Source organism: Gymnoscopelus microlampas (assembly GCF_963454915.1).
Source record: "Gymnoscopelus microlampas genome assembly, chromosome: 15".
Classification (NCBI taxonomy): domain Eukaryota; kingdom Metazoa; phylum Chordata; class Actinopteri; order Myctophiformes; family Myctophidae; genus Gymnoscopelus; species Gymnoscopelus microlampas.
The window spans coordinates 40,009,289-40,031,801 of NC_139952.1; the positions used below are offsets into that span (position 1 = coordinate 40,009,289).

Consider the following 22,513-nt stretch of genomic DNA (forward strand, 5'->3'; position numbering starts at 1 on the left):
TAAACACGTACATTTGTTTGATAGTTATTGTTTTCATAATTTTACATTTTAATTAAAATATTTTTATCAAACTGTCCACCACTGTCTAAAACTGAACAGGTAACATCAACATCATCTGTGCTTATTTCTTCACATTTTGCAGTGTTGGGTCATGGAGGTTGAGTCAGACTTCAGCTTCCCTCTTGTGGCCTCAAGGTGAAACTACATGACTCCTGTTTCACTCTGGTATCCATAACAACAGTTCAATAATAGATATGTCTATAAACATTCCACAAAGTCCAACTACAGATGCACTGAAGCTGTGAGAATCTCTCAACGTGTCGCAATCCCACGCGCTGCGCAATACCAGCCCTTCTAGTAGTAGTTACACACCTCCTCCACCAGGCGGCGAAAGGCAACACTGCCTTGATCCTTTGTTGCTCATACATACTTGTAACAAGTTGACCCGGAAGTAAATGCGTGTAGTTGTGTATTTGCAACGTAATGCAAGGACGATTTTTGAAGACGAAAACCTGGTGAAAAATGTCGCATAAAGGAGGTATAATGTGTGAAATGGAGTCTGTACGGCTGTCGATAAATAATCACCTGACGTCGGTGGGAGAGGAGATATTGTGTGTTTTGGAAAAACAGCGTGGTGTTGATGTTTGTGGTGTGAAGCTTAATGTCAGAGTGTTTGTGTTGGAGCGCCTCAGTGCGGCTAAAGAGTTCATGTGCAACCTCTTCCAGAGAGAGATAGAGACACTAGAAACTCTGCTGGAGAAACAAAACAAACTGCTGGATGTGATTTTACAGCCAAACATCAAACTACACAGAACAGGTTGGTTCACGCTTCAAAAACACATGTTTTCATTAAGTACAACACTGTGGTGTAGCCATAGCCCCTACGGAACCTCTCCCTCCACTATATAGCTCCGAGATGAGGTTCCTCGTTTGTTTCTGCCGTTTGCGGTTGACATTGTCGCACATTTTCCACTTTACATGTTTCTTTACAAAGTATTTAATTTGCCTCGGTTTTCATCCGGTTACATGTTTTTAAAACATTGCGCAAGAGTTGCGCCCGTAGAGATGACATTACTGATTCCCCTACTGGTCAAATGTTGAATTGCATCTTCTAATGCAAAATATTATGGAACCGGATGAAAACCGAGGCAAATTAAATACTTTATTCAACTCGTTGGATAGCTTTTATGTTGCGCTAGAACTTAAAACATCTGAGAGAGCGGTGGAAATGCTTTACTTTTTGGATACGATGTGCAGAAAGGGGTAAGAAACATGTAAAGTGGAAAATGTGCGACAATGTCTACCGCAAACGGCAGAAACAAACGAGTCTCGGAGCTATATAGCGGAGGGAGAGGTTCCGTCGGAGCTAATGTAGCCATAGAATGGCTGTGATATTACATACATTTCATGTATTCCATAATTTACACATAGATCACTCGACTGTAATAGGCCTCAGTTCTCAAACTGGGGTCCTTGAAGAGGTTCCTGGGGGTCCCCAGTTAAATTAGTTAATATATAGCATCACAATCAGTTCAACCACATTAACCCTGTTTTATACTTTGGTTTTCAGTCCCCGTCATGAGCTTTGTAGATCTGGATTTTTTTAAATATTTGGAAAATCTGGCACATAATATTTTGGGGGTCCTTGACATGAAAGAGTGTGAGAACCACTTCTCTGGTGTGTGCCCCATATACCATACACTGTATGTGCTCACTGTTGGAGATGTGGTCCGTGGGAAAGTGGAGATATTCTATTAAATGCACATTTTATACCAGAACCTTAAAATGTATATATCTCAATTTGTAGCCATTAATTATTGGGTGAGTACAAACCGAGCTCTCCAACAAGCTCTCCTGTTAGTCAGGGGATATTAAAAAAGTCTTGGAATAAATTCCTTACCAAAAAAAATCTTCACCAATATGATTGTAAAGGTGTCTAGTAACACATCTCACAAAGACTGAAATGGAGTATCCCTAGGAGAATTTTTGACAGCTCCTTAAAGTTGGGCTACCCACCATAACCTTGGTTAAAACAAAATCAAATTTAATGATGTTTTAAGTATCATGTGAGGGGTCAAACTAGGGTGTTTTATGATTCTGAATCCATTGCAATCATTTGTTTTGCACCAAAACCACTCCTTGGGCTAAAAATCTCAATGGGCTTTTTACACAAAATGTATACATGGCTATGGCTGTTTTTAGCCCAAGGAGTGGTTTTCGTGCAAAACAAATGATTGCAATGGATTCAGAATCATAAAAACACCCTAGTTTGACCCCTCACATGCTACTTAAAACAGAATTAAATTTTGATTTTTTTTTTGGATTTTTTTTAACCAAGGTTATGGTGGGTACCCCAACTTTAAGGAGCTGTCAAAAATTCTCCTAGGGATACTGCATTTCAGTCTTTGTGAGATTTGTTACTAGACACCTTTACAAACACATTGGTGAAGATTTTTTTTGGTAAGGAATTTATTCCAAGATTGGAAAATATTCTGCTAATATCCCCTGACTATGTTAATGCCGCCGCGATGACTCAACGACACAGAAGGGAGAGATCTATGGCTGTGTATATGGAATGGAATCCATGACATGTACTGTATGTAATATTACAGCCCCTCTAGGGCTAGTGCTGATGCTACTGTACCTCATCTGTCCTCCATCTGTCTGTGTGTAAAGAGGTTTCCTCTGAACCACAACCTCCACAACATGAGGAGAGGAGCCCCAGTCTGGTCCAGGAGGAACCACAACCTCCACAGATTAAAGAGGAACAGGATGAGGAGGCTGACGCGTTGACATTACTACGTATTAGCTGGTGCAACACTCTCTCAGGTAAAAACAAATACAAATAATAACTTTATGAGTACTTATCTAACAAGACTAAAACAATCAGCCCGTAGAGGCTGCTAGGTCAGATGGGTGTAGGTTCAGAAACAAAGTCAAGTTTACATTTCAAGGTGTTTATTGTATGTATACAGTATGTCCGTGCTTGTTTAAATACTGTAACTGGTACCTAAAGGAGAACTTTAGAACTTTCCCATGTTCTAAATTTGGGTGATTCTTCTGTTTATGAACTCTTCTGAACCGTGCACCAGGTAAAGAAGCTACTTGTTAACACTTGAGTTGTGCACACAATTTCAAGTCAATTATTACACCCTGATTGCAATTATTGTTAGATAATCACAATTATTTTTTGAATAAAAGCCATGATCGTTTCCTTGTCCAAAAATGTTAATACTTTTTCAAACATTTACAAAAATACCGGAAATAGCTGATCTACTAGCCCACAAGAGCTTGTAAATTTCCAGTATTTCTAAAAAAAATTGAAAGTATACAATTATTAAAGGTAGGCTTGATATTTTAGTGATTTAAAAATAATAATAAGAATAAGTGTTAAATAGCTCTATATTCTGATAGCACTCATTGCTATAGCATGTTTGTTCAGTAACATGGGTCTCCCTGTATCTCCAGCTCTTTAGTAAACAGAAAATGCATTTTCAAGACAGGATACACATTTTGTCCTGAAAATGTATTTTATTTATAAGAGCTGGAGAGACCCCTGTTACTGAAAAACCTCTATAGCAATGATTACTATCACAATATATTGGTTGAACCTTTTAACAAAACAAAAACGTTTTCTTTTAACCCAAATCTATCAAATACCCTACCTTTAAGTATCGCCTATTTTGTCCTCAGTAAAAAATATATATATTTTGGTGCTGGTCATTGTCAGTCATTTTCTAGTTATTTGTTATATCTGCCCTGTGCAATTTTTGCTTATGAAATCGTAAAATTCGTTTTTTTAATATATACTGTATGTTCCAATGTTCAATGTCAAAAGCATAACTAAAGCGTTAATTGCAATTATTTGTATGACAATTGATCTTCCAACAAAAATATCATGATTGTGACAACTGTAGGCTCGGGGATCTGACCACATCTCATCCCTGTATTTCGCACAGTGCTGAAAAGGGAAAATGTACAGACTATCAGGGTAAAGGACTGGAGGAATGACGATGCCTGTCTGTCTCTACAGGGTTGTCTGGACTGCACTGATTGGGATATGTTTAAAGAGTCATGTAATGACATTGATGAACTTACTGATGTTATTTGTAGCTGGATATCCTATTGTGAGAATACGATGATCCCTGTAAAACTGTTTTTACAGGGATCACCGTAGTATCCTAACAGCAAGCCATGGGTATCTAAGTTGCTTAAAGGGCTATTGCACAAAAAGGAAAAGGCATTTAAAGAGGGGAACCAATATAGAGAAAGAGAAATTAGGGCTGGAAAAATGAGGTATAAAGACAAAATAGAAAATCTGCTCAGGATGATTAATGTGGGCTCTGCCTGGAGTAGTATGAAAACTATTGTAGGACTTAAAGAAGGGGGTAGGATTAACATACAACTTAGTGGCTATAATTCAGATCTGCAGTTACCAGAGGAATTTAATGAGTTCTATCCCAGATTTGATGTGCATGATTTCAAAGAGCACCATTCTGAGTTTAGGAAGGGGTTGGTGAAGTCCAAGGTTCATGATCTCTCCTTTGATGAACATAGTGTGATCACGCGTTTTAAAAAGTGTAAACCTAAGAAGAGTCCAGGCCCAGACAACATAGGTGACCGTCTGCTTACTGTCTGTGCAGAACAGCTAGGCCCTATTTTTTATTTCATTTTTTAGCTGCAATTTGCATACAGGGCAAGAGAGGAGTGTCCGATGCTACCATCACCTTATTGAACCTTCTATTTACACACCTGGAAGTTAGCTGCTTGTTAAAGGCTGATGAGAAGTCAACAAAAAGCTGCTTTTTGTTGACTTCTCATCAGCCTTTAACACCATTCAGCCACACATACTAGTTGAAAAATGAGTTAACAACTTTGGCTTAGATTCAGGTATTATTGGTTGGGTTCTTGATTTCCTCACAAACAGAACCCAGAGGGAATGGGTGAATGGGAAATTGTCTTGAGAACTAACATCATCCACCATCTCACCCAGAGGTTGTTTATTGTATAAACTTTATTTCAGACACCATGGGTCCATATAAAAACAGAGCTACAAAGCAGACAACAACAACACATGAATAGCCTGAGTACCAGACTATGTTCATTAATTAAAAACATATAAGCATTGCCTCCAGTGTTTCCATAAACATGAGGAATACCTTGTATCACTCCGTGTGATCCCTGTTAAGGCCATAATTAATATATTCTTTGACTCCAACAGTCCAATTTAAACATGACATTCCTCAATACAGCATGAAAGGTGGGTACATTACTGGTCACAAACATTTCACTTGCACTAGTCCATCTTGGAAGTTTCAGGAATATTCTAAAAGCATCATTATATGCCACCTGAAGTTTTTTAATTTTTGCACTGCTATAACGGCACCACAAGTGGGCTGTATATAGAGTGCAATATGTTTTAAAAAGTGATACTTGGGGTGCCAGCATGTTGGCTTGCCCATATAGTTTACAACACTGGCGCTGCACACCATCGTCATCACAGAGATCATCCCTGATTATGTGACCCAGGTATTTAAACTTTTTCACAACCTCTAATACTTCACCTGCCAATGAGAAAGAGGGAAAGGTGAGCTTCTGATCGTCCTTAGTTCTAGAGATCATAACCACACTCTTTTTAGAGTTGAACTTTATATCAAACAACTTTCCGTATTCTGAGCATATACTGAGTAGCTGCTGTAGGCCAGCACTGTAAGGAGACAGTACAACTAAATCATCAGCATAAATCATATGATTGATAAGGTTATCCCCCCACAGTTTTACACCCATTTAACTGTATTGATAAATCATTCATTGCGACCGTAGGTCGCATTTACTATAGAAACCTGCTCCAGGTGTCCGTCCGTCCCTCCGTCACACACGTCCCGTCACACTTTTGCCTCCGTCACACACGTCCCGTCACACTTTTGCCCTGCTCATATCTCCGCACCCGTTGCCCCGATCCATGCCAGATTTTGCACACACACTCCTTACCTGCCAAACTACACCCTCCAAGGACCCCCGGACCTCCAGGGACCCCCAGCTGCCTCGGGGACCCCCAAGTGTAAAAAATGAGCACATGTGGACAAATTACCAAATGACCACCCCAACGGGGCTGCTCACGGGGCATTCCCGGGGACCACCCACTCCTGGTGCTCCAGAACGGATGCAAAAGTGGTGGCGCCCCCAGTGGAGGACCCCCTGCCACTGCAGCTCACATAAAATGCCGTAACTCGGGCTAGGAGCGTCCGGGAGAGCCGCGGCCGGTACCTATTCGTCCGCCAAGGCAACGCGGACACCCCACCCCTAATTTCTCACATGGCCCTCTTCTAGCGCCACCTTCAGGCCGCTTTTCACAACACATTTTTGCCCACTACTCCTACAGTTTTGCCCCTAAAAACACGCAAATTGCTACACACTACACAGTATGTGTACACTCATGTCATCAACATGCCTGCCACCACATTTCTTACACCACCAAACAAAACTATACATTGCCCACACAACTAGGAACCAATCGCCGTTACAGCCCTCTTCTGTATACATGTGACCTACGGTCGCTTATCTCCCGATTAGGGAGTCTTACTGGTATATAAATTGAAGAGTACTGGCGAGAGAATTCCGCCCTGGCGTACTCCATTGGACACTAGAAAAGGTGTGGACGTACTCATTCCCCACCTAGCTTGCATGGTTTGGTGAGAGTACCAAAACTGCAAGATCCTTATTAAATACAAGGGGACACCACGCTCTTGTAACTTTAAAAACAGTTTACCATGATTGATGTGATCAAAAGCCCGAGAGGCATCAAGGAAACACAAAAATATGGTACTATTAGACCTTCTGTACTGACTGACAATTTCCTTCAGTGAATAAATACATAAAACAGTGCCATGTGTTTTCATAAAACCAAATTGATTGTCAGTTGTTTCTATATATTCATTGAGCCTTTCCATAAGGATACATTCTAGTACCTTGGACAAGACGCTCGACAGTGCAATAGGTCTATAATTTTCTATGCTAGTCAGCTTACCAGTTTTGTTTTTGGCACTAACAGGACAGTTAACATGGATTCAGGCAATATGCCTGCATGCAACAACAACCCTGAAATACACAGCAAGCAGCACTGAAACTCTATGGCTAGCATGCTTCAGATGTTCTGCTGTTATCTGATCATGACCACATGCTTTGTTAAAAGCCAATTTCTCAATGGCATAGCTCACCTCATCAGATCTGATAATCACACCATCACTGTGGGAAACCTCACCAACATTAAAAACCTCACTCTTGACGCAGTTAAAAATGTTTTCATAGTGTCTTTTCCACAGCTCAGCAATATTTTCGGACCCAGTAATGCCATCTATACTAGAAGGCATTGGCATCTTACTGTTGTTAACCACCTTCACTTCCTTCCAAAATTCATAAACATTATTTTGATTTAGCTTTTTGGCCATAGAGTTTGCCCTCATGGCCTGCTATTTTTTTTTATTATATCGTACAGCCTATTTAAACCTAGCATTTGCATGCTTCTTGTGGTCACACTCAGGGCCATGCCTAGGTTTTCCTGCTAAAACCCAACATTTAAAGGCTTCTTTAGCCTCTACATGTAGCTCATGAACATAGACATTCCATCCAGGTCTCAGATTACGTTGTTTACTCCTTTTTCTTTTAAAAGGTTTGCTTCCATTAACTAAACATTGTACTATGATGTCATACATTTTACACAGGTCACTATAATGTCTATCATTCTTACAGTTAATGTTTCCATATCCTCAACAGGTAAATCAATATTACTTAAAGGAGGAGTTCAACCAAAAAATTACTTATTTTCTATCAATTACACACCCCATGAAGCCTTGATTTCATGGATCTATCTTTGTTTTTGTGGCATTCCTAAGACAATAATTTGATGACGTGTGTATTTCCGGTAGGAGACACAAATAATCTATTTTGTGTCTCCTACCGGATACATTAGCTGGTAGGAGACGGGAATCAAATTATTAGACAAATGCGACAAAAACTAAAAAGAATCCATGGATTCAAGGCTTCATAGGGTGTGCAATTGATAGAAAATAAGTCATTTTTTGGGTGAACTCCTCCTTTAAGTAAACATCAGTCAGTGACTTGTAATGTTGTAAGTCATCTTCTGTGAGGATTGCCCAGTCCAATTTATCAGGTTGTTTTGGACTACCATGGCTGGCCAGCTCAGGTAGACCCTCAACATTTATAGTCAGAGAGACAGGCATGTGATCTGCTGTGGCCAGACCATACAATATCTCAACCTTCTCTATACTATCATGAGCATCGGCTGTAGCTATACAGTGATCCAGCCAGGATGTCGTATGCCATGCTTCAATGATATATGTGTAGCTGCCTACTGGCAACAGCACCTTGCTGGACAGAATAACCTTATTGTCTTTACAAAATTGTGTTAGACTAGCGTCTAGCCCGCGGCCACTTGGCAGCGCATATAAGTGGCGTAGCGTCATGAGGGCCAGTGGGGCCGTGGCTTGGTCAGTGAAGACCCTGTAGCACGGATGATATGTGGCATAGAGGGGCAGATTTGAAATCTCCAGAGGAAACATCCGTGGGCTACCATTGGTTCAGCGATGTGTGCGGTCGCCCTGCGGCCCCTCCTCCTCGACCAATGTCCAGTATTGAGAGCCCTGACGTCACAACATTTGGAGCGATGGGCACTGCACTCTGGTTGGTTAGGGTACACCTACTGCCCAGGTAGAACCCACTTAAAGGCTGGATGGGCAAACCCAGTTAGGACCCGCCTCGGTCCCACATAAACGTGGCTAGTAGGGGCCCAGCTAAGGGCCAGGTAGAAGCTACTTATACTCGCATGGGCATCGCAGTTAAGACCCACCTCGGCCCCACATAGAATTGCCTAGGTGGGGCCCACCTAAGGGCCAGGTAGAACACACGTATGTCCACAATGACATTGCCGACATGGGGTCCATATGGTTTAGCCCACCTTGAAACCATATGGGAACTATGCTGGCGTGCTGGCTGGAATGCAAATGCTGCATCATACCTGTAGTGTGTAGTTTGATGTTGTGTGTGTAACAGACATACCTGCAATGTGTAGATCAATGTCCATATGAAAGTCAATGCCCAGCAGTGTTGTTTTTTCTCCAGCAGAGTTTCTAGTGTCTCTATCTCTCTCTGGAAGATGTTGCACATGAGCTCTGCAGCCGCACTGAGGCGCTCCAACACAAAGACTCTGACATTAAGCTGCTTCACACAACAAACATCAGCACCACGCTGCTGTTTGTCCAAAAGACACAATATCTCCTCTCCCACCGACGTCATGTGTTCATTTATCGACAGCCGTACAGACTCCTTTTGACACATTTTACCTCGTTTATCCAGCTCTCACTGACTCTCCCCTAATACAGTGGTTCGCAACCTGTCGGTGGGGACCCCCCACAGGCCAATGTTAAAATGGTAGCACTTGTTCCTCAACATAGTGTGAATGTGCGTGCAAAGTTGACCGCAATCGGACGCTGCATTGATGATTTGTGGCATTTTGTTCTAAACGGGCCACTCCTGCAACCTTTAGATGTGAATCTTAGCCAATCGGGATGGAATATGAAAAGTTAAACAGATCCGTCTTGAGCACATGACTATAGAGATCATGTGTACCGATTTGCGTGAAATGTAGATACAATCGGAAGGAGTAATGTAAAGAAATATGTTTTACATAAGTCGGCCTCCTGGTGGCGCTATAAAAGGTAGATGTGAAAAATGCAGGGCAAAGGTTTTTCCTTGACCTGTAGAGAGTGCACATACAAAGTTTTACACAGATTGGTGCAGTTATAGGTAAAAACACATATCGGGCTGTTATAGCGCCACCATGAGGCTGATTAGAAAAATCTCAAGTGGAATTTCTATAGTGGGAATGTGGGTGCAAAGTTGCACGGAAAGTGCATGCTGTGTTCATAATTTGAGGCATTTTGGTCAAAACGGAGCAGTCCTGCAAACTTTGTAAGGCATTTTTAGCCAATCAGGATGGAATATGAAAAATCTGAAGGACCCGTTTTTTTGAATGACTATAGAGATACTGTGTACCGATTTGCGTGATGTTTGGACAAAATATGTAGGAGTACTGTGGAAAAATGTGTTTTGCAAAAAGCGGCCTCCTGGTGGCACTATAACAGGGCCACGTGAAAAAAATGGGGCAGAGGTTCTGAATTGGCATCCAGGGTGTGTGTGTGCACAGTTGCGCTGCGATCAAGCCAACGATGCGGGAGATTAGCTATCCACAGACGGACGGACGGACAGGGGGTGAAACATACTCTCGCGCCATGCCTTTCGGCCTGGCGGAGACAATAAAAAAAACGAAAGTAAAGGAAAAGACCATTACTGCAACAAAAGTAGTCAACAAACTGTACTATATAACATTGGCCAAATTGTCAAATAATATAAGAGAGGCAAAAAGGTTGAAAATAGCCGATCTACAAGCTTACAGCGCCTCTCAACGTGAGGCGTTTTGAGCTTGTAGATAAGCTATTTTCACAATATTGACGTGTGGAACGGAGTCAAACGAAATGGGGGGGGAGGGGGGGTTGGCGGTTCTGCCATTACTAGGGTTGCCACCCGTCCCTTAAAATACGGAATCGTCCCGTAATTGGAAACTAAAAGACGCGTCCCGTATTGAACTGATACGGGACGCACTTTGTCCCGTATTTTAAGGTCGGGGAATCAATTTGATTTGTATTTGAATGACAGGGCGATTTATGAGCTGTCCTGTCTCTCTGCTGTGGGTACAAACACACATGTCCGTTTGCTGGCGGAAAACGGGTCGCTACGAAACGGAAGCTCTTGTTCCGGATCCGGCCATTTCTGTCTGTTACTCAATGAAAAGCGGAACACGGATGTGCTTTTTCCGGACCGGATCGCGTCCGTTTTATCCGTTTTTTTTTAACATGGGAGTGGATGGGACTTCCGGCCGTTCGGTCGGTCGCGAACGGACAAAAACGGACATGTGTGTTTGTACCCTGTGGGTACAAACAGACATGTCCGTTCGCGACGGAACGAACGGCCGGAAGTCCCATCCACTCCCATGTTAAAAAAAAAAACGGAAAGACGGACGCGTTTCGTTTCCGTTTTTTTTTTAACATGGGAGTGGATGGGACTTCCGGCCGTTCGTTCCGTCGCGAACGGACATGTCTGTTTGTACCCTGTGTGTTACTGGGAGAGTGGGAGACTGGGAGCGCAGTTAGTCAGTGTTGCCAAGTATAGTGAGAGAAATGAGCCAGGCGACCTACAAAAACAAGGCAAAATCAAGGCAAAAACAAGGCAAAAAATTGTCCACAAGTTGCAGGAAATAAGCAGACCTGGCAACACTGGCTATAATGCCATTGTCTGGGAGTGTGCTCAGCAGCTCATTGGCTCATTACTCAAAACACGACCAATGACAATAGCGCTTTCACGTTGCGAAGATACGGAGGCACAGCGGAGCTGTGCCTTGTAGACACCGTCAGTGGAGATCTTTGGAGAAGTTTACAAAACAAACTGTAAACTTTTTAAAGTAGGCGTATGTTTTCTGTGGTCCATGGTGGACTGGTTGACATCAGACAAACAGCATGCCTCAGGAGAACAACATACCAAAAATATAAGAACCCAAAGAAGGACCCAAGCACAAGTGTCACAGACAGTTCTTCATGAATGAAACATCTCCTGAGATCGATTCGGTATGGGATATTACATACTATTTATCTGGTTGTGTTTTTTAACAAGATAGTATTTTTTTTAATCAGTATTTCTATTTACCTGCCCTGGCAGCCTACATATTGGCTGCTGATGTGGGCATAGTCTAGGCTATTTCAGTAGACTAATGTTCAATGCAAATAAAGCACTTTAAGTATGACTAAATGCTTTCTTGACTATATATATAGTAACTGTTCCAAAATGCATAGATTTCTATGTATTTTAGGGGTTTGGGGGGCTAGCTCTTTTTAATATAAACATCATAGATTGTTTTATTTAGATTTCATAGATTTCTATGTATTTCAGGAGTTTGGGGGGCTGGCTCCCCCTAAATAATTAAATAACATAACCCTAACCTATAACCCTAACCCTAAAACCGAAATAAAGTTTATAAAAAAAAGTAGTTCCAAATCCGCCCAAAATCCGCCCATTTTTGCCCAAAATCCGCCCAAAACCGCCCAAAAAAATCGCGCGCGCGCAATGGCGACGCATGCACGCGCGCTGTGCGCGCGTGCATGTGTCCCTTATTTGGTTTTCTGAAAGGTGGCAACCCTAGCCATTACGTTAGGTACTGGAGTTGCTGTGGAGCTGTTTCCTCAAGACACACAAGGCCACAACATACACCATGTACAATGGACTAACTGAGCAGCAATAATATCATTCGCCGCACGAACGTGCATTGTTGACAAAGTGATTGCACAGCCGCTGCAGGCATGACAGCGACGTTAGTGTTAGCTACATGCCAGCTATCACAACTCCCTGTCCGAGTGTCCCTCGTTGCTGCGACTGAATGTGATGGCTACAGCAAGCTCTCTGCGATGCCATTGTCTGGAAACTGCTCCTGGCATGACACAACCAATGAGAGTGAGCGCTGTCGTTGTTGCTAAGATACGGTGGCGTCTCTGCCCCATAGCTTGTAGATCTCTCACGCATGATTGGCGTAGGCTGCGTTGCCAGGTCTGAGTGTTTGTATAAGCGATTTTGGGCTTATTTGGGTGCACTTTTGGGCTCGTTTCCATAGACCACGGCAGTGCTTATTTCTTTCCCGTGACCGATGTGGCAAAAAAAGGTGCAAAACGAACCATCTGGAAGTAAATTGCGAGATGAAATATATAGCACTTTTTGATTATTAGAGAAGGAGACACATGTGAAGGTGGAAAATGAAATGTAGGAGATTATATAGTTTTTCATGAGCGATTTTTGTAGCAAGTTGTGAGAGAATAGGGCCACTCCTGTGGGCGGGGGGCTCAATAGAACCATTGGGGTTTGAAAGGAGACGCTCTCTGTTTGAGTGGTAGGATGTTGACCAAACATTGAGTTGCTTTCTGATCTGTCAGCATTCAAATCACCCAGGACATATATGCATGTGTAAACATTTTCTTTAATATAGGAACTAATAAAAGCAAGCCTATTAAGGTATTCATCCTTATTTTTGTGACATTCATAAGGAGTGTAAACATTTAAAATGATAAAAACGTTCTTCTCATGCACAACTTTAATGCCTATGCACCAGTCTACTTCCAGCCTAATCACACTGACAAGTGGGTCGAGCTTCTTATGCCATAGAATGGCCACCCCCCTGGGATCCTGCCACGCATTATTCTTGTACTTAAGTCTGTCGTTGATTCCCCTGCCCCATGGAAATCGTTATGGACAGAGTTAAGTTTATCAAGATCTTGTGTTGCTAATTCTTGTGTTGCAGCATTCTCTAGGAGCTTGTCAATAACAACGCGCTGCGCTCTCTCCCCTGCGCCCTGTCCGAGGCGCAGGCCACGCGAGTTATAAGACACAACTCTCATAGTTCATAAACAAGTCTATCATGTACTCGAAGCCCCAGCCTCGGGCTCACGCATCCTTATGACAGGCAGTAACTTTACACCTGCCCCAGCAGCAGCAGCCCTGGGTTTACGTGGCTCGTAGAACCGCTGTACATACGTCCTTCTGGCCAAAGCTGAGGATCATTCATCTCGCCAACCTCTTTGCACTCAGCTGTTATTTTAAATGAGCTGTACCGGGTTTGGTCCGTGTCTATCTTTAGACAGGTTACGTCTCTAGACAGTTTGTCTTTCAGATAACTAGCCAGTGTCTCTGTGTCCAAGTCGGGTGAGAATTTTGTGGCGAACACACTCACCATCTTAGTCTTTACAGCTCGTATGTTCCCCACAGCACCGGTTCCAACAATGCCATACGTCTTCTTTTCTCTGGGAAGAGTCAGACGAGGCTTGGCCTGTGCAGTAGACATTCCAGGGACATGTTTGCGGTATCCGTTCTTCACTACACGGCTCCATGCGGGTGACTTCGCCACTTCAGTGTTCCCTGCAGTGTTCGAGGCTATCTCCTCCTCAACGCCGGTATACAGGACCGAGGCTCCTCAACGCCGGTATACAGGACCGAGGCTCCAAGCGTAGGCTCTGTGGTTTCCATCCCGCGGCACAGGGCCATCTCGCAGGCCTTGGCAGCGGGCGCTCTCGCCTTGTTGGCATCTGGTTGCTCAATCACACACAAGCGTTGATTTATATCCGCAGTTATCACACGGAGATCCTCACAGGTATTAGACTGCACAGCCTGCTTCATGGTGGTTATATCCGCGCTTAAGCTCTCGATTTTACTGACTAGACAGGAGACATCAAGGCTGTTAAAAGTCATCGTTGTTAACTCATCTAAATGACGAGACACAAAGCGAGGAACATTTTCACCAGCCTCGTTGAGTAGTTTCAGACAACTCTTGATGTTATTTGCATCTTTTTGTGCCTCTTTATGAGCCACATTTCGCTGTGTACCTGGGCAAAGATCAAACAGAACTTTCTTTGAGCCTTCAATCCACTCTGACCCAAAGTGGCCATTAGAACAATGTCATCCTGATTGACGGTCTTCATTTTAACAACGAGGAAGTTTAAGAGTTCATCTTCCACGATAGTTTTGCTATCAACCGTTGTGTATATTTCTGGTTTTATTCGAGGTTTGTTTGGAGCACCTCGAGCAGCACCAGCCACGTCCGCCATCTTGAACTTATAGAAGATGTACTTTCCCCACTCTTGTATATCCTGTATACTAATGATTGTAGGAGTCAACATGACAACAGACACATTGTTACATTTGCAGATGATTCTGTGATTGTTAGCCTTCTGAGTGATAGTGAGGCTAGTCATGGCCTAGTTGTAGATGACTTTGTTTCCTAATGTGAAGGCATTTCTACAACTTAATGGCACAAAGACTAAAGACATGTGCATTGATTTTAGACGATCGCCACCAGCTCCTCAGAGTAGTGTCATAAATGGCCAGACAGTGGATTTGGTAACCACTTACAAATATCAGGGTCCCCACGGTCATGAAATTCCTGGAAATATTTTGAAATAAAAATAAAAAAAATCCAGTACTGGAAAAGGTTGGAAATTGATCAAACATCATCAAAGGTCCTGGAATTTATCAAGGGTCCTGGAAAAATATTTGGCTATGCATTGTTTTTGGCTATTGATTTTGTTAAAACAAAACATTTTCATAAACATGAATAATATTACACGAAATATGTAACATAAGTATTTTTTCGCCAAACGGGCTGTGTGACGGCAGCCTAATGTATGTCTCAAACTTTATTTTTGCTACACTGCCTATCTTTGGGCATTCTACATAGGAGTAAGAGACACATTATTGCGCCGAATGATTGTTATATAGGCCTGGAAATTGGGCTAAATATTCTGGAAAAGTTTTGGAAATTCATTGCTAAAAATGTGTGGGGACCCTGAAATATCTCGGCTCCATTATTGTCTCCGCCAGGCCGAAGGCGTGGTGGAGAGTATGTTTTCACTTTGTCCGTGTGTGTGTCCCTCCAGCTTTGTCCGTCCGTGTGTCCGTCCATGGTCTGTGAACACCTAACATTGGTCAAGCTTCACGTGACATTGTGCTCTTTGATATGTATTGTATAAATAGGTAAGAAGATAAATAAGAAGATAAATAGGTAAGACAGAAAAACAGAACTTCCTAGTGTGATACTATCAACATTCTTAGCAATCCCACACTCTTTCTTCAGTGAACACCTAATCTCCGGCACCGTTGGCTTGACTATAGAGATACTGTATACCGATTTGGAGTACGGTCAACACCTAATCTCCTGCGCTGTTGGCCTGACTATAGAGATATTTCTGTTCAGTGTCAGGCAGTACTGTGTACCGAGATACTGTGTACCGATTTGCATGACGCTTGGACAGGCGTGAAAATCTGTTATTCGCTGTGACGCCATGCTGTGGAAAACACCCATAGGCTAAGCTCTGCAGGATGTGCTGTAGGATTGGATATACGTTTTGTAAATTTGTTTACAAAACGTAAATAAATTATGCAACTAACTCCCATCACGCAAACCGAAGAAGCAGAAAATCAACGTCGAAAATGTGATAAAGAAGCAAAGGCACAACGTCGACAGCAGCAGTACACATTGCAAAAAGAATTACAGCGCGCAAGGGAGGCCCAAGCTAAGAAACAGAAAAGAACACTTGAATCTAGCCTGGTAAACCCTCCCTCCGGAAATCTCATTTCCATTTGATTTCTGGAGAGAGTCTGGCATGATCGCCCATTCTGCAATATTGTGGGCTGGAGTTGGGCGGGAGTAATACCGCTGACTGACAACCCCTTGAGCCAATGATCGTTATTCCCCTTCAGCCAATTGCAGTGCATTTTTACCACCTCCAGACTAATGTGAAGCAACGGGACTTTTGAGATGGCCATGCCCAAAATAGGTTGTCTTATTCGGATACATGCGTGTCACTTCCCGCCTCTCCCGGTTCTCTACATTTTTAGTCTCTATAGGCTCTGTCATGATTAATTGACCACATATATGAAGTTAAACAACTAAATTCTATCCAAACGATATCTTATAAGTAAATTCCGTGCCTCAAAAAAGAAGTTTGAAAGCGTTTTAAAACTGAAAGTAAGAATTGAAGACACTCGCACAAACAACAATGGCTGCCGTTCGTCTTTTGTCGGCTGCACTCAGGCTGCACTCGGCTTCATTCGGGCTCACTCGAACTCGCCACCTGATCGGCCAACTGTCGCTGTCAATCACAGAACTATGAGCGACGACGCTCATAGGCTCGTCCATTTGGTGAACGGGCTAGAAACGCCCAGACAAGTCTTCATGCCAGACTCTCCTGAAATCAAATGGAAATGAGATTTCCGGAGGGGGGGATTACCAGGCTAACTTGAATCCCCAGATGACAAAAAAACTAAATTGAGCTACAAACGCTGACAACATGAGACAGCAAAGATTCATACAATCTCTGGAAGAAAAAGTACACCAGTCTGTCAAAAACACCAAAAACAAAAGAGGCTTGAGTTAAAGTTTCTATTTCCAGGGTTTTATTGTTGGTCTCATACCATGTCTTAAGGAATGATTCTTCTGGTACATCTGGGTTGACAATAATGGTTGAGCTGAATGACACGGACAGAGATCTACCTCCATAGTCAGAGACACAAGATGATTTCACAGCTATAATGGATTGAGAAGTGCCATTAAATATCTCTGCTTGCTCTCCCCAGAGTGTCACTGTTATCTGTTTACAGCTGTTGTCTAATAGATCGATGTTTCTCTTGGAGAGTTCTTTGCCTGATTTAGTTATGATTTCTGATACTTCGTCAAGGTTCAAGCATTTATAGGATCGCTTAGTAACCCTTAAAAAAAAGAACATAAAAAAATATTTATTAACCACTGTGATGACCACACCGCTCACTTCACACTGGGTGTGAACCTCACACTGGGTGTGAACCTCTATTACAACTTCCTGACCTGGCGGAGACCTGTGCTCCGAGGAGCACATTTTCTAGTTGACAATGACATTTTCTGAAATTTGATTTTAATACTGAAATGGTGTGTAAGAAAGGTCAGCAGTGCCTCTTCTGTTTAAGGAAGCTAGCCAAATTTCAGGTGGTTAAGTCATTGATGATTTTGTTCTACAGAGCTTTCGTAGAGTCTGTTATTTCCTTTGCTGCCATTTGTTGGTATGGAAACCTTGGCGTTAGAAAAATGTCCTTAACAGGGTTGTGAGGGGGGGCTAGCAAGATTGTGGGGGTAGAATTCAGCTGTCTGAATCATATATATGACCAGCAGGTGCTTAAGAAAGATCTATGCTTTATTTACAGTGTAGATTACTCCACCACACCAAACAGAGGTAGGTACGGTAACACTTAATGAAAACATTTTAAGTTAAAATATGTCATGGCTGCTTTCATTTGATCTTTTCCCTAGACGTCCAGCACCTCCCTCTGTGTAGAGAGGTTTCCACTAAAGAGGAGAGGAGCCCCAGTCTGATCCGGGAGGAACCAGAGCCTCTATACATTAAAGAAGAAACAGAGGAGCAACTTCAAAGACCAGAAGAGGTTAATAGGCCAATGCTGACATTACTAGCAGTGAAAAGTGAAAATGATGACGGCGAAAAGAGAGACACAGAGCCTCTAGCCAGCACCTCAACTGAACACATGAAAACACAAGCTGATGTAGAGGACTGTGGAGCACCACTACCAACTAGTGATGATCAGCACCTCTCTTCACACTGTTCTGAATCTGACATCACTGAAGACAGTGATGAATGGGAGACCAGTGTAGATCAGTCACTATTAAACACACTGAAGTCACACAAGACACAACATGTGGAAGGACCGCGATTGTGTTTGAGAAACAAGATGTCCAAGGACCTCCTCAAATCATCGAAAGAAACTCACTCCATGCAGAGTCACACAGGGAAGAAAAGTTTTAGTTGTACAGTCTGTGACAAACGGTTTAAACTAAAGGGAAGTCTGATGACGCACATGAGGACTCATACAGGGGAAAAACCCTTTACATGTAAAGTTTGTAGCAAAGGATTTGTTCGGCCAGATAATCTAAAAACACACATGATGACTCATACAGGGGAAAAACCCTTTACATGTAATGTTTGTAGCAAAGGCTTTGTTAACGTAAGTAATCTAAAAACGCACATGTGGACTCATACAGGGGAAAAACCCTTTACATGTAATGTTTGTAGCAAAGGCTTTGTTAACGTAAGTAATCTAAAAACACACATGAGGACTCATACAGGGGAAAAGCCATTTCTTTGTACAGTTTGTGGCCAAGGATATGTTGGAAAGGGAGACCTAAAATCACACATGAGGACTCACACAGGTGAAAAACCCTTTACATGTAAAGTTTGTAGAAAAAGCTTTGGTCACAGAAATAATCTAAAAAGACACATGCTGACTCACACAGGGGAAAAGCAATTTGCTTGTGAAGTTTGTAACAAAAGCTTTGGTGGCAGAAAACATCTAAAAAGACACATGATGACTCATACAGGGGAAAAACCCTTTACATGTAAAGTTTGTAGCAACGGATTTGTTCAGTCAAGTGATCTAAAAAAGCACATGATGACCCATACAGGGGAAAAACCCAATACATGTAAAGTTTGTAGCAAAGGATTTGTTCAGTCAAATAGTCTAAAACAGCACATGATGTCTCATACAGGGGAAAAACCCTTTACATGTAAAGTTTGTAGTAAAGGATTTGTTCAGTCAAATAATCTAAAAGTGCACATGATGACTCATACAGGGGAAAAACCCTTTACATGTAAAGTTTGTAGCAAAGGATTTGGTCGCTCAAATAATCTAAAAACACACATGAGGACTCATACAGGGGAAAAACCCTTTACATGTAAAGTTTGTAGCAACGGATTTGTTCAGTCAAATGATCTAAAAAAGCACATGATGACCCATACAGGGGAAAAACCCTATACATGTAAAGTTTGTAGCAAAGGATTTGTTCAGTCAAATAGTCTAAAATCACACATGATGACCCATACAGGGGAAAAACCCTTTACATGTAAAGTTTGTAGCAAAGGATTTGTTCAGGCAAATAGTCTAAAAACACACATGAGGACTCATACAGGGGAAAACCCCATTACTATGTAAAGTCAAATCGTCTAAAAATACACATGAGGACCCATACAGGGGAAAAGCCATTTCTTTGTACAGTTTGTAGCCAAGGATATGTTCAAAAGGGACACCTAAAAACACACATGAGTACTCAAACAGGGGAAAGACCCTTTACATGTAATGTTTGTAGCAAAGGCTTTGTTCATGTAAATCATCAAAAAACACCCATGAGGACTCATACAGGGGAAAAGCCATTTGCTTATAAAGTTTGTAGCACAAGCTTTGGTGACAGAAATAAACTAAAAAGACACATGAGGACTCATACTACAGGAGGAAAAAAACTTTAGTTGCAGTTTGTGGCAAACGTTTTGGTCGACATGCACATATATTCATACGCAGAGAAGCTGTTAGTTGAACGGAAACACATTTTCAAAGGAGCCTTCTTAGTTGATAAATGATATCCGACATATATGCAGGGATGCACGGGGGGGGAGCTGACTCCATATTACTAAGTTATCACATAAGGTAAAAAATAATGATATATGTTGGGATGTGATGTATTGTTAGGTTGTAGGTCTGTTCTTTTGAAGCATGCATCCTCTCACAACATTATGGCACAACCTGTAGTGCAGGTCAGGGCAGGTTGCATATTCTATAAATAAATAAACACACTGTATACATATATGTGTGTTTAAATCCATCATTGTTTCTGCCGTTTTACTCTCACTACTGCTGCTCTTTTGCTGCTCTGACTCCATCACCTCAGACGATCAATAAAGGGTTAGGGTTCATCTGTATTACCTGAAGCTCCTTGGTGGTTGATGTCAATATTATATTATATCTGTAGGCTACAACCTGCAAAATTCATGGTGTGACAATTTTAGAGGCAAAGACTGGCCATTGTGTTTGGTGAGGAACTTCTGGGGTGTGTGAACTCCCAGATGTAAGCCTACTGTCATCTTGCTCTCTGTGTTTTCATAGGACATTGTGAAAATGTAGGACCAATGCTACTGTACATTGTAACAAGGCTCTGGTCGTGTTACTGAAATACACTCAAGTTTAACTTTAATTTAATTTAACAATGCATGAAACAGACCAAATGACTCTGGCATTTGAACCGTTTACCTTTCCACTATTACATGTGTCTCCACTTTTAATAATGTTTGATATTTTTCCCTTTACCTCTTTCTGTGTGTGTGTCTTTCTGTCACACACACACACACACACACACACACACACACACACACACACACACACACTTTAAAAATAAATAAAAATATATTTATGTCCACATAAACAGAAGTACAAGATGTATGAAGGACATAAACACTGCCAGTGCAGTCAGATAATGGGAAAACAGCCAGTTACAAAGTGGCAGAGCATTGTTACATACAAAACAAAAGATGGCATACTTGTCGAACACAGCGGACAACAATCACGGGTAAAGGAAACAACGCCTCCTCCAAATTGAGCGGCTTCCTATAATAGCAGATGTTGAGCAGTATCGTGCTAATTGTTTAGCCCTCCTTTTGGAGAGGCCGGCCATTTGAAGGCCCCTCACAACCAACTTGTGCACGTGCCCTAGGCTTCCAAAGATAAAAAAACGTTTAAAAAAGTTTACATCTGCAGCCTCGCTGAGAGATGGTCTGCTCTAGCTGATGATATTTTAGCACGTTTGGTTAGGAAGGCTTCCTCTAAGCTGTAATCAAAAGTACAACCGACCTCGAGAATAAACACCTCTCTATGGTTTTCATTAACAACAATGACATCAGGGGTGTTAGCTGAAATGTTAGAGAACACAGAATCATTGTTACACAGGCTAAACATGCTCGGCTTCACAGCAGTAGAAACTAATGATAAAAGCATCCAACTCTGTTCATGTTTTGAATATATCATAGTTTGTGCTCACTGCTTGACCATTTTTGCAAAAGAAAGTGTGACCCCACCACCCATAATAAAGGGATATTCACCCCCCCCCATCTCTCTTGTTATGCATCCCATGTCTATAATGCATTATAAACATACTTATAAGGCATTATACTCTGCTTATAACACATTATAATTATAGCTATGAGATGAATACTAATAGTGCTTAATAACAATAACACATTATAAAGCATTTTATAATGGCTTATAAGTTCACTAACTGCAATGGGGAGTTTGTTCCAGTTTGGGAGCTAGGAGGGAGAAAAGTCTAGGACGTGTGGAGCGTTGTCCCGGATGTTTTAGGGAAGGTTCTGACATCTTCCCTGTATCAATAATATTAAAGAACATGAACAATAGCCCTTTTAAAGAATAATATCAAAATGGCTATGAATACAGGTGTGCCTTGAGATTTTGACTTATCATTGGTGTAGTTTGTCTTGGGAAAAAACTATAACTTAGAAAACCACGGATATGACTTGTGAAACATACAGTACACTGTATAACGGCTGAACAGAAACAGGCAATTTTTGTACTGTGGCACACTACACCAATGTCCAATGGTAAGTCAAAATCTCAAGGCACACATGTATTCATAGCCAAAATGATGACCAATCTACAAGCCCACAGCACTTTGCATCGCAAAGTGTTTGGAGCTTGTAGATCTGCTATTTTCCATTCTGATATTGTTAGTTGTTAGTGTGTTTTTGTAATAATAATCAAAGTCTACAAAGTAACTAATAACTAAAGTTTTCATATTGTAGCGGAGTAATAAAAGTGGGCGTAGAAGTAAAAGTTTCGAAAATTGTAAACTGAAGAGAGTAAAAATAACTTAAAATTGTACTTAAATACAGTACTTGAGTAAATGTAGTTAGTTACTTTACACCACTGGCTGGGAGTGGAACCGAATATGAAAGAACATGAACATACTGTAGCTGGTATACTAGCTAAGCGGGGGGCATTTCTGTATCAGCTGTGGAGCTGTGTA

At 41.8% G+C, this 22,513-nt stretch overlaps 1 protein-coding gene across 1 annotated transcript; it reads left to right on the top strand.

Moving 5' to 3' along the window:
- Positions 1 to 537: 537 nt before the first annotated feature.
- Positions 538 to 20,601, top strand: LOC311061793 (uncharacterized protein; the record flags this gene model as incomplete). The annotated part of the gene is made up of 4 exons (XM_084080490.1): positions 538 to 817; positions 2,677 to 2,829; positions 17,948 to 19,050; positions 20,584 to 20,601. Exons 1-4 carry the CDS (start codon positions 544 to 546, stop codon positions 20,599 to 20,601), a joined length of 1,548 nt encoding a protein of 515 aa, XP_083936616.1. The 5' UTR covers positions 538 to 543.
- Between the last annotated feature and the right edge of the window lie 1,912 nt (positions 20,602 to 22,513).